Consider the following 12,838-nt stretch of genomic DNA (forward strand, 5'->3'; position numbering starts at 1 on the left):
ATTTTGCAATCTGCCCCTTATTTCATTCATTTGCTCACGTTCCCAATCACGTAATCTCCTTTGAAAAGACACGATCCAATCCCTAGTTCCTTCCGAATTGAACATATTACACACCAGTTCATTTTTTTGCAACGATTTCAAATAAAGTCTTGGAAACTCCTCTCGTAGTGTTTGATCCCCCATCCATTTGTGATTCCAAAAGGAAGTGTTATTCCCAGAATACACTTGAATTCTAAATCCAGCTTGAATCATGTTCCCCACTTCACTATTTGAATTCCCAATTGAGCATATATCACTTCAAACGATAGATACGTGACCAGAAGATGGTAATTGAGGAAGCCAGTCTTGATGTGAAAGGCCATATTTTCTGCACACCACTTTAGCCCATAGGGACTAAAGCATTATAGCAGCTAGGAAAGAAAAAGAGAATAAAGCAAGCAAAGCAAAAATTAATGCGCGCAAGTTATACCGCACATGGGAATATGGTATCAAATCCACTCCTTTTCGATGGAATATGGCACAAAAGTAGCCATGAACCATCGATAAATAATCACTCCTTCGATGTAAAATTCTCCAACCCCACTGCACTCACGATACCCACCCCGCAAATTATTGTTATTTTTGCTCAGCACCAAGTGCCTTTTATTGGCAGTATTTTTCGTTTTGGTCGGTCTTGTTTTTGGGTTCAAGTGGCGTGCGAATCGCCATTGTTTCATTGGCAGCCTTTTTTCATTTTGGTGGGGTAAAAGCATTATAGCAGGGAAGAGAGGGAGAGAGAATAAAGCGAGCAAGGGAAGCATGCAAGAAAAAGAAGAGCAAGGGAATATTGGTGGGTTTCAAAGGGGATGGCCTTAATTAAGAATCCATACAAAGAAAACACCCTATCTAGCTGTTTAGAACATGCACGACATAACAATGTTTAATTGATTACGACAAGTTTGCATTTTGTTTAGGTAACCTCGTATCTGTAGTGGAAAATTTTTTTTCTCGCCAAATGAAACCTTTATAAAACTCGAAAAGGTTACATCGAAAGCATATAAATGCTTACGAGTTTAGACAAAGGAAAAAAAGGGGATAAAATTAAAACTGAAAAACGAACATCCAACAGAGAGTTGGATGGATCCACTCCTAAAAACACATTAAAAATTCACTTTTATGATTCCATCCAGGAAGCCCTTAAACTCCTCCACAGTGTTTAGATCAATGCCCTTAACTTTTGAGAGGCATAACATTTGTACTTTTATGATAAATTCACTTTTTATTGATTTTCATAATCCCTTTATTGATAAATGCACTTCATTTTTTTGTTGTTTAGTGAAATTTTTGTTTGATTTGTTTACTAAAAGACAAGAAGAGGAGTACATTTATAAAACAAGTGCGAAAATCATTTTCTTAATTTTTTTATGGTGTTTCTAAGATTGAAAAATTATCTAATGTGGTGTCAATATCCAAGTTTAATGGAATCATTTATTAATTTGGAAAAAAAATTAATTTTGCAGTGGTAAAAAAAAAAAAAAAAAACTCCCATGGGGTCGGCCAACCCCACACCCTCAAGTGTGGTGTCGCCACTGCCCGTGTATACCCTACTAGGTAAGAGCCTTGTACTACAAGATTTCCCATCTCTGAAAATGAGATGATGGAGGAGAAAAAGGAAAGAAAAAAGAGCTTTTTATTGACAATAGGAGGAATCTCCATGGTTCTTGGTTGGTCTTGTTTTTGGGTTCAATCGGCGTGCGAATCGCCATTGCTTCATTGGCAACCTTTTTTTCATTTTGGTAGGGTAAAAGCATTATAGCAGGGAAGAGAGGGAGAAAGTGAATAAAGCGAGAAGGGAAGCATGCAAGTAAAAGAAGAGCAAGACAATATTGGTGGGTTTCAAAGGGGATGGCCTTGATGATGCGGGTCCGTGGATTTTATTTTTGGGCTTACTTCTGTTTTTTCTCTCACCGGTTGGATGTCGCCATCCTTACTTGTGATTTCATTCAATTTCGCATTGGATGTAATTTTCTTTTTACTCTTTCTTTTCTTTTGACCTTCTTTTTGTATCATGTCTTCTCTCTTGAACTTAGAGATTGGTTGCCTCGAAATACCCTTTGTCGAGTTTTAATAAAATCTTGTTATCTATTAAAAAAAAAAAAAAGAATCCATACAAAGAAAACCCCTAGCTGTTAAGAATACAACATGACAATATTGTTTGATTATGACAAGTTCGCATTTTGTTTAGGTAACCTCATGTCAGTACGTAGTGGATATTGAGAGTTAATTTCCATTGAGTTTTCCAGTTTTGAATGACGAGTGGGATCCGCTAGAATTTTTCTAAGAACTTCACATGTTAATACCGTTACGATCGATGTCCCGTTAGAGAATTTTTCAATACCGAAATTGAGCATTATAGAGTTTATATATAGGATTAGGTGGATGGCCTCGATCGTGCCAGCCCGACCATTGTGCCCATCGTTTTAATGTTGCAGGTTTTTTTTTTTTACTACTTGTGTGTGGAAATGTAAGCAATACATATGTAGCAGACTTATAATTGCAAATTACAGAAACTTACTCAGGGTTATAATGCACAATGATTTGAAGTAGGAAATTAATTTACAAAGTTGAGAGTTTTTGCAAACAACCATGGCCGAGTGAAGACCATGTCTGTTGGGTAATGGATCTTTCACGGCTCCAAATAAGATGAACTTGAAATTTCTCAAAATGTGAATTTTACAAGTGATATGAAAAAAACTCACAATCTTTTTCTCTTTTTTTTTATCAGTAAAGAAAATTTTATTAATCAACGAACTGAAGTTACATAGATAAAAAGGAAACGGGAAAAAAGGGTATCACAACTTATGACCCACATTTCAACTATGTTAGCACCTAAAACGAGGACAATCATATGCTACCTACCACCCGAGGAAGGAAAAGTTGGCGAGAAAACCAACCAAAAGAACAAGAAAAAAAAACTCACAATCTTGGCATGTGGAATTTTTTTTATAGTTTCAGGAAAGCACGAATTACAAATGTGACTTTACATCTTTTCATTGGCAGTCTTTTTCATTTTGGTGGGGTAAAAGCATTATAGCAGGGAAGAAAAGAAGGAGAATAAAGCAGGCAACGCAAAAATGTAATACGCGCCAGTTCTATCGCACATGGAATAATGGATCATGTCTGGATAATGGATCTTTCACAGTTCCAAATAAAATGAATTTGAAATTTCTCAAAATGTGAATTTAACAAGTACTATGAAAAAAAAATCACATTGCTTTTTTTTTTTTTTTTTATCAGCAAAGAAAATTTTATTAATCACCAAACCGAAGTTACATAAATTAAAAGGAAACGGAAAAAAACGGCATTACAACCTAAAACTCACATCCTAACTAATTAAGTTGGCACCAAAGACGAGGACAATCATATGTCACCCTCTATCCGAGGATGGGAAAGTTGGCGAGAAAACCAATCATAAGAACAAGAAAAAAAAACTCACAGTCTTGGCATGTGGAATTTTTTTTTATAGTTTCAGGAAAGCATGAATTACAAATGTGCGAATTTTTAAAAACTTTACATCTTTTCATTGGCAGTCTTTTTCATTTTGGTGGGGTAAAAGCATTATAGCAGGGAAGAAAAGAAGGAGAATAAAGTAGGCAAAGCAAAAATGTAATGCGCGCCAGTTCTACCGCACATGGAATATGGTACCAGATCCACTCCTTCGATGGAATATGGCAGTACAAAAGTAGCCATGAACGATCGATAAATAATCACTCCTTCGATGCAAAATTCTCCACTCCCGCTGCAGTACTCACGCTACCCGCCCCGCAAATTATTGTTATTTTTGCTCAGCAATACCCACCCTGCAGTTGGAGTTATGGACAAGGTTCGAAAACTATTAAGCTATACCCTCCATGCAATTGGAGTTACGAACACTATCAAGCTGTACAACAAGACGGAAGAAGTTGTGGATATCAGGGAGTTACGCGGCGAAATAATTACGGGCGAGAACAATGTCTTCAGTACGATCACCGTCACAGCTGATGGCGAGGCCGACATCGACCCAAAAGAGTATGACGGGGCCGACTGCCGAGGAGGGCAGCTTCCTTTACTGATGATTTTCTGTGGCGGAAGCCTTCTGAGGTTGCCCAATGGACACTTTCTGTTACCTGGAGAAGAATTTTTTAGCACTATTTTCGAAACCGTAACTATTGTTCCGCTGAACGACCAAACTTCGACTGGAGTTGTCAACTACGATGTCAAATTTCAAGCACGAACTGCCTCTGACAAGGTTGACTCTCTTAAGGTACCATTTGGTTCACTTCGCTAACCGTTCTGTTTTGTACTATAAATAGTGGGATTTGTTATATACATGTGATGTGTGCATAGGGAAGTTACCCTCGAGTGTTAGTTGATGTTGCGTCAAGATTCGGATACATTTTTCAAATGGAATAATAATTCGTGAGAGTAATTGATTCTTTCGTGAGGTGGAACTTGGGAGTCGGGATCGAGAGCCATTAAAGATAATTTAATTTTGTTTACTCTACTTAAAAAACTAAAAAACACTGGTGGGAGTTGGGAGATGTAGGCAGGCAATGTGAGCCAGAAAGTCAAACAATATAAATTTGACGTCTCTATAGTTGGGTTTGTTCGTGTGAGGTTGTTCTGGCCTTTTGGGTGTGGTAGAAATTTTTTTCTTGTTAGGGAAGAAATTTTATTAACATTTTTCGCTCCCTATCTTTGTTTTGTGTGACACGCAAAGGCTAATAACATGTGAATAAATTGCTAGCTAGCATCCATAACTCATCTTTTTCTGCTCGATTTGGGAGACAAATGCGAGATGCGAAAAAATATTAGCATGGGAGCGATTAGTAATGCCAGACTTAGGGTCCTCAATAATTTGATCATTACGATAATATTGTCACATTAGCAGATTAATCAATAAAGAAATTTTATTTTATTTTATTAAAGACTGCTTTTTTGTTGACAACACTGTTATCTAACTAGATTATCAACAACTAAGAGCATCCACAATGAGAATAATCAAAATCAATAATCAAAATGTGTCACGTCAGCATTTGATTATTCATTTAGTTCATAATCAAACTTAACAACCTTTACCTCCACATTGGTTATTTTTGCATCCCTATAAAAAAAAACCCACAATACGCAATGCACCTATGTCCAATTGCAAACGAGTTCCAATCACGCACCCGACTATACCAAATTATTCATCTCGATGAGACGATTCTAATGTGGGGTATTTTTAGTTATTGAGTTTTGAGTTTGGTTAATTATTGGGTTTGGTTATTGAGTTTTGATTATTGGTAAAAGTTGTTAAGTTTGGATATGGAATGAGTGGAATTTGATTATTTGCTAAAAGACTTGTAACTTTGCTTATTACAATGTAAAATGTTTTTTTAGCATTGTTGTTAAGTTTGCTTATCCATACCAATTTGATTATTACAATGGAGATGCTCTAAGAACATCGTTCGACCTAATTTAAATTCATCAACAATTCATAATCATCCAAACCAAGGAACTTGTGAAGAAAAGCAGAATGATGTATTATTGATTGTGTACAAATCATAATTTTAACATGCTTTTATAGATGCTACAAGATTTGGTGATTAAGAAACTAACCAATAAAGGAAATATGCATAACAAGGACACTAGCCCTTTTTTTTTTTTTTTTGTCATTCGTCAAACCTAATCTACTTTATACATCCTAGGGGACTTAGGGAGTAGAATGAGTGCTTCCGGAGATCGAACCTTGCTTATGTACATGGAAATATAAAGAAGTTACCAACTGCACTGCACTGCACTCCACTTTACTAACAGAAACCAGACTAATTAGAAAACATAAATAACAAACTGCCTAAACAGAAAACATAATAACAAAACCTAGAAACTTGGTAACACAATATTTTGATATCATTCTAACATGAACATATTAAATTTTTTGGAGGTTTCCAACCTAAAATTAATTGGCTATAGGTGGAGTAGCCTCTAGAGTTTATTAACCAAGCTTGGGTGGCTTCGATGAGCCATGTTAACAAAGTCTAAGACTCCCCCTCGCGTGCAGCCCAGATGCACGAAGATGTATGAATTAAGGAGATCTAGAGATTTACTCTGTTAGACTTTATCCACAAGGCTCATTTAAGCCACTCAAGTTTGGTTAATAAAATCTAGAGGCTATCTCACTTATTATCAATTGATTTTGAGTAGTGCTATATGTACCGATGGAGGGGGAGGGAAATCGTACGGCTACCGGACGGCTGATCCGAGCCGTCCAAAAATTCAAAAAAAAAAATGATGGGGCCTACGCGGGAATCAACGGCATCCAAGGTGTGTAGGGTGTTTGATCCGAGCACACTTTTTTCGTGTATATACACGTATATATATATATACACGAAAAGAAGTGCTCCGATCAAGCACCCTACACACCTCGGATGCCGTTGATTCTCGCGTAGGCTCTATCGTTTATTTTTTTTATAATTTCTGGACGGCTCGGATCGGCCGTCCGGTGGTCGGAGACGGCCCGCCGGCGGCCGTCGGTACCATTTCTCTCCCCTCTCAGTCGGTACTTATATCATTTTTCATTGATTTTAGGTTAGAACCCTATAAGAAATTTAACATGGTATTAGAGTTAGATTTTGGATGGTCTCATCTCACGTGGTCGAGTCTCTGGCGCCCGAGCAAATCTTCTGGTCTCCTCAATTCGTACCGCCACGTGCATCCAGACTGCACGTGAGAGGGAGTGTTAGACTTAATCCACATGGCTCCTCTAAGCTACCTAAGCTTGATTAGTAAAATCTAGAGGCTATTCCACCTATTGTCAATTAGTTTTAGATTGGAACTCTCCAAGAAATTTAACAAAACTAATAGTAAGTCATTCATTCCTTTGATGGACAAGTCCCAATTGAAGTCAGTCAGGCCATGGTTGGCGGTTCTAGGACTGAAACTCCTCATGCTGGCATCCTTTAGGTGGTCCTCATTGCTAGTTTGTTCTTGCTTGTTTTACTAACATATTTTGACGTTGATCTCTTGTTTGTAGTTTTCTAGAGATCCAGTTTTGGACCATGATAATGGTTGGTCTGTGCAATGTATCAATGGGAAAGTGAAACTGACTCGTAAGGAGGGTAAGCCGATGGCCCTGGATCCGGAGTTATTTGCTAGTAATATTGTCCTTGAACCGGAGACTTCATTATTCTGGAAGGCACTTGTGACGTCCTGGCCCGGAACCTTTGCATATTTGAACGGCAAAGGTGATTTGGAGAAAACCGTTGGTGTTGTGAATGATCTAGTGGTCCAAGCGAAGAAATATAACGTTCATCGACCGAAAGATGCAGTTGCCAAGGTGAAGAAGAACGTTGACGTCCTTAACAAATTGTGCGCCGCCAAGGTGGAATGGTATCGCCCTTTATTCCCGTGGATGGTGGAAAATTTTCCGTCTGTGGCTGAAGTTGATCAGGAGAAGCTGAAAAAGTTTGAAACTTCCATCAAATCTCTGCTAAACTCCTTTCCTGGAAGGAGCAGCTGAAAGTCATGATCGGTTCTCTTAAGGAGCATTTGAACTTCTGCTCTTTTGTTTTAAGGAGTATGTAGTTTTTCGTCTTTTCAATTTACTTAGTTGTGGTTTGTAATGCGGTGAATGCCTGCATAATTAATTTTGACAATCTTTTGGTGATTGGGTTTGATTTATATCTTGTTCGGTTAAAAAGGCCATTGTGGATTATTTTGTCCTTATTTGAATTTTTTTTGCATTTGTTAAATTTTTGTCAATTTTTTTGTGGATTATTACTTTGTCATAACGAGAGAAATTTAAAAAGCAAACACTTTTGGACGGCCAAGATTGAGCTCCGTAAATTTTATTTATGGAGGCTCAGTAAAGAAGATTTTCGCTTAAGGAAAGAGAAATGAATTCCACTGAAGGTTGTCTTGATTAAGACTCTTGATTGAAGGTGATTTTTCCTCGATGTACCATTTGTCGAGTTTCTCAATAAAATTTTGTTGCCGATAAAAATAAAAAAAGACTCTTGATTGAAGGTGGAGTTGGGCCCAGGGATAGCCATGGACCCATTCTTTACCATAGACTAGGTGAACACCCATGTGCTTCGAACAAATAGCATGATCGTTGATTGTTACTTTGTGAGCGTCGTTTGTTTGAGTATGATCGTTGGTTGTATTTGATCCTACATAGGTTTTTAACATTGCTTTCTGCAACAATTCTATTCAAAGAACATAGTAGGTGGTGCATTGTATACATACTATTAAGACTCATTCCTTCAGCGTTTGCAGATCTTTTTCATTATGTGAATGTACCACCCCGTAAAGTGCACACATTATGGGAATCTCTTATAAGTGATACAGCTCATGTTCTTTCTTTCTTTCTTTCTTTTTTCCCAGAATCATAAACAACATTTACCTTTGTAGAAAACAATCATCGCAAACTAAGAAGGAAAAAAGGATATCAACAAAGAACCAAAAGTCTAGATCGATCAACCCGAGCTACAAGAAAAAAGTCGTCAAAAGTGAAGTCGCACCCGGTGTTGGAAACCATCATTCTCTCTTATGAAAGGGACTTGAAAGTCAAATATGTATCAAGCTGAAGCTCATTTTCATCACTAGTCGTTGTTGCCGGTACTGTAAATCGGTAAAGAGTGAAATAGGTCACTCCTTAGGAAGAGAATCGCTAGCTCGTAGCTCACAACCATCGAGAGGAGTGGGGGGACAGGGCCACACTAGGGAGGGGAATGGAGAATAGGGGGTGGCTGAAGCCCATAGAGACTGAGGATTTTCTCTCTCCAAAACGTGTGATACTCCACTTTTTTTTTTAATAAAGTAGGGTGTCCCGGATCAGCTTGCGCATACCTTGAGCTAATTTTCAAAGTTCCTCCCAAAGCCTCTTCACCCGATTACACATGGCGGTGAGATAGATCCAAGACAACCAGAATATATAATCACCTGAGTTATTATACTCCATTTTCAATTAGTGACTGTAGCTTTTCAAACTATATTAACGTCCCTTTTGTTTTATCAGGCATGAGCATCGGGTTAAACTATATACAGCCGAATTATCTATTCGGTCTTGGTTAAAATCCATGATAAGCAATAAACATGATATGGTCATATGGGACACTATATTGCTAATCAAACGCTATATTCTAGTTCAATTAAAGAGACGTCCACTCAATGATATGGGACACGCTTGTTTGGTTTGAATTTGAGGGAGGTTCTGAAAGTAATGAGAGGAGAGATATAGATTGAGAAAATTTATTAAAGACCGTATCTAGGAGCTTTGAGACCCCAAAACGAACAAGGCGGGTGTACCTAGCCTAGGCAAACCGCCTTAGTGCTAAGGGTCACCTACAATAAAATCGCGTCTCATTCTACCTGAGTTTCATTGAGTGCATTCGTCGGATGAAAATAATTTCAACAGTCTAAATAGCTCATGAATGGATTTGTAAGTTGAGTTTCCTTTTTTTTTTTTTGATAGGCAACAAAATTTTATTAAGAATTGAACAAAGGGTACATTGAGGAGAGACCAAATACAGACCACGGAGAAGAGATACTGTATAGGCCTGAAGAAAAGAAAAGAAAAAAACACATTCAATGTTTCAAACAGTCAGATTAAACATTCCAGTAACATCCTCAATAGATCAAGACCTAACAAAAGCTCTTCCACACTAGTTCAGTAAATATCAGCTCCTCATCCAGCTCATTTCCTTTAGCAATAGTGCAGCAAAAAACCAATCCCAATTGATCATGAAATCCCAGCAAACTGCATTCATCTCAGTTCCATACTTCCATTATCATCAAATGCAACGAAAGCATTCCCATTTAGTCATGAAAACCCAGCAAACTGATTTTCCACACGATTCATCAATATTGCACCTATAGTTTAGCTCATTATCCAGCCATATCCAACAGCAAAAGGAGCATCCGCATTTGGAAAATAACTAAACATGCTCAGAACGTCAAAAAAGCTCTCCCATCTTTGTGATTTGAAAAGAGAGAAAAGTCCACTCCTGCAGAAATAACAGCCTTGCCTCAATTCAGAGAAGGCCCACACTTGACTAATACTCAGCCCTCCAACTCTGAGGAGTTGAAAGAGAATTGGATATTCAAACATCTTCATGTCTTCTTGTCCAGAACATCAGCTCTCATGATCTCATGAGTCCTCCATAGCATTTAGGAATTAAGAAGAGGACTATCCTTCCAGTAGACCTCAAAGCCCTCCCAAAGATGGAAGTTGAAAAGAGGGAAAATACCATACCTCTCCTTTGCATCATGAACCAGTAGAGTGAGTAAAAATAGCAGTAGGGAATAGATACCAAAACCAGCAAAATCTAGATATAGTATGATATAAGCCTCTTAGCCCTCCTACAATCTTCGGAGTTGGAAAAAGGATAAAGCAACCACAAAATCCAGAGAATAGCAAGGCAACATCCAGTTATATCAGCAAATATATAAAGTAGCATCAGCATCTCTTAAACCGTCCTAATTGTAGGAGTTGAAAAGGCCAAATAGGAATGATACCATCTGTTTATTCTCTTAGCCCTCCATAACTTTGGAGTGGAAAGAGATTATAGGGGCAGCTTCCTAAAGTTATACCAGCAAAATCAGAGCAAGCCTCTTAGCCCCCAAAGATTTTGGAGTTGAATGAGGATAAAGCAATATCAATTTCTATGGGTGATCACAGCAAGTCAGAAAAATCCATAACTTCAACATATAGAAAGACAGCAGCAGCAGTTACATGGATGCCTAAATTGTCTTCCCATCATAGGCAAGTCCATCAATTCAGCTTGGTTAAAGAAGTCCCTGAAAAGTCTCATGCTTCTATCTAATCTGGTACATCCCACTCTTTCACACATAACTTTAATCTCATTGAAATCTCCACCCATGCACCAAGGAATATGATGATAAGATTTTCAAAAATAACAGGTCATTCAATAATCCCTCTTAACTCCTAGCCTCATTTGGAGCATAGACATTGATCAGAGCACATTCCAAATTTTATGGATTATTATTAATGACGGTTTAAAAATCCTAGGATTCCACATGGTTAAGAACCTCCTGAAGCCCCTACAGCCCCAGATTCAGCAAACTCCACATTAGTCAAACCCCTTATATTTCATGATATTATCTTCATGCTATGCACGGAAAAGTTTATTGAAAGCATTGTTGTTCCTCTGAAGTAAGAAATAATCTTTGGCTTCAACTTCAATCATTTTCTTCATTTTTAAGATATCAGAATTCGCAAAGTCAATTTCCAGAGTGTTACCTGCTGCAATGATCGTTCGAAGTTCTTCTGAGGTCATATCCTGCTCCTGTCCCTCTGAATATGAGTCTGAAACATACTCATCATTATTATCCTCGTAGCTTTGGCTCAATTCATACAAATTGCGTCTTCTTGCTTTTCTTGATCCTTTCTTAGTATCTCTTGCTCGAAAGTCCACGTGTAAATTGATTCCTTGTATTTGGGAGGCACGAACATTGGAATCAATCTCCACCGGGTTATTCACAGCAAGAGCATTTGCTTCAATCTCCTGTTGTTGTCTTATCACCTCAGCACTTTCAATACCTTGAGCTTCATGATGGTGGTCTTTGTTTAAGGGGCTTATTCGTTCCTCTTCTGATTCTATTCCTGGGTCCACTGAGTCTTGTACAACAGAATCAAGACCTTGGGTGGAGTGCTAATTTCCTCATTACTTTCTTCAACAACTTCTTGGTTTGAAATTTCAGTCGACTTTTGAACATAGGTCTGTTGGTCTTCCATCCCTTGAGCAGCCAAAACTTGATTGTCCTTCTTTGCATGGCAACCTGTATTTTCCAAGCAGTAAGTCTACGGTTCCCGATCTTGGTGCCCGACTTGGTTCCCGATGCTGACGTGGTGGGTGGGCCCCACGTCCGCAAAAGCAAAATTAAAATAAAAAAAACCAAAAAAGGGACTTCTTCTTTCTTGATGCGAAAAGGAACTTCTGGTGTAACAGAGAGAGGGAGGAGGAGAAACAGAGAGAGGGAGGAGGAGAAAGAGAGAGAAAAGGAGGAGGGGGGACGAAGACCACCGGCATCGACTCAACCTCAACCTCCGGCGACCACTGACGCCTCCCTTCGCGAAAATAGCCTCTCCAGACGGCACCCCTTAGCGCACCGACGCCAAGCCACCACCAAGATCTCTCTCTCTCTCTCTCTCTCTCTCTCTCTCTCTCTCTCTCTCAGGAAAGCAGGATTTCAGTTTCCCCAAAAGAAATTCATACTAGAACTTGTTCAAACCACAAAAAATTAGGGTTCCATGTTGTGAAATTGGGGATCTTGATGTACATCTTAGTGCATGACATATGGACTTGTTTTCTGTCAATTGAAGTAAATGGGTAGTTCAAAAGTGAGGACCTGAGCCTAAATTGGAAATACCCATCTGGGTTTGTGCTGCTAAATTGTTGAACCCAGTTATAACCCCACCTCCTCCCCTGTTCAGTTTGGAATCAAGAAAACCCATATCAAAACTGTTATCTAATGACTAATGGGTTACTGAGAAGTGAAAACCCCACCATCCTTGTTATTCTTCGTCTTGGACTCTGGTGGTGGTGGTCGCCGGTTGTCTTCGTCCCTCCTGGCCTCTCCCTCCTCCTCACTCCAAGCCTCACCCCCACCCCCCCCCTCTCTCTCTTCGTTAAAAACCAGAAATCTCTTTTGATTTTTTTTTTTAATTTTGGACAGTAACTGACGTGGCGTGAGGCCCACCGCCACGTCAGCATCGGGAACAAGGTCGGGCCCCCAAGATCGGGAACCGTAGACTTACTGTTTTCCAAGGAAACAGCAAGCCCTTTGTATTACTCCGTAATTGGTAGGTCCCCCT

At 38.8% G+C, this 12,838-nt stretch overlaps 1 protein-coding gene across 1 annotated transcript; it reads left to right on the top strand.

Annotated features, from left to right (window-relative positions):
- Nucleotides 1-3,574: 3,574 nt before the first annotated feature.
- On the top strand, nucleotides 3,575-7,751 carry LOC131315602 (uncharacterized). Its single transcript, XM_058344763.1, has 2 exons — nucleotides 3,575-4,282; nucleotides 7,034-7,751. Exons 1-2 carry the CDS (start codon nucleotides 3,758-3,760, stop codon nucleotides 7,517-7,519), a joined length of 1,011 nt encoding a protein of 336 aa, XP_058200746.1. The 5' UTR covers nucleotides 3,575-3,757; the 3' UTR covers nucleotides 7,520-7,751.
- The last annotated feature ends 5,087 nt before the right edge of the window (nucleotides 7,752-12,838 follow it).

This window comes from Rhododendron vialii, chromosome 2a (assembly GCF_030253575.1).
Source record: "Rhododendron vialii isolate Sample 1 chromosome 2a, ASM3025357v1".
Taxonomy (NCBI): domain Eukaryota; kingdom Viridiplantae; phylum Streptophyta; class Magnoliopsida; order Ericales; family Ericaceae; genus Rhododendron; species Rhododendron vialii.

Bases quoted from the DNA above. Each gene is read 5' to 3' on its own strand.
- LOC131315602 (XM_058344763.1), top strand. From the start codon at position 3,758: ATGCAAAATTCTCCACTCCCGCTGCAGTACTCACGCTACCCGCCCCGC. The intron at 4,283-7,033 runs GTACCATTTGGT...TCTTGTTTGTAG, and splicing joins ACAAGGTTGACTCTCTTAAG to TTTTCTAGAGATCCAGTTTT.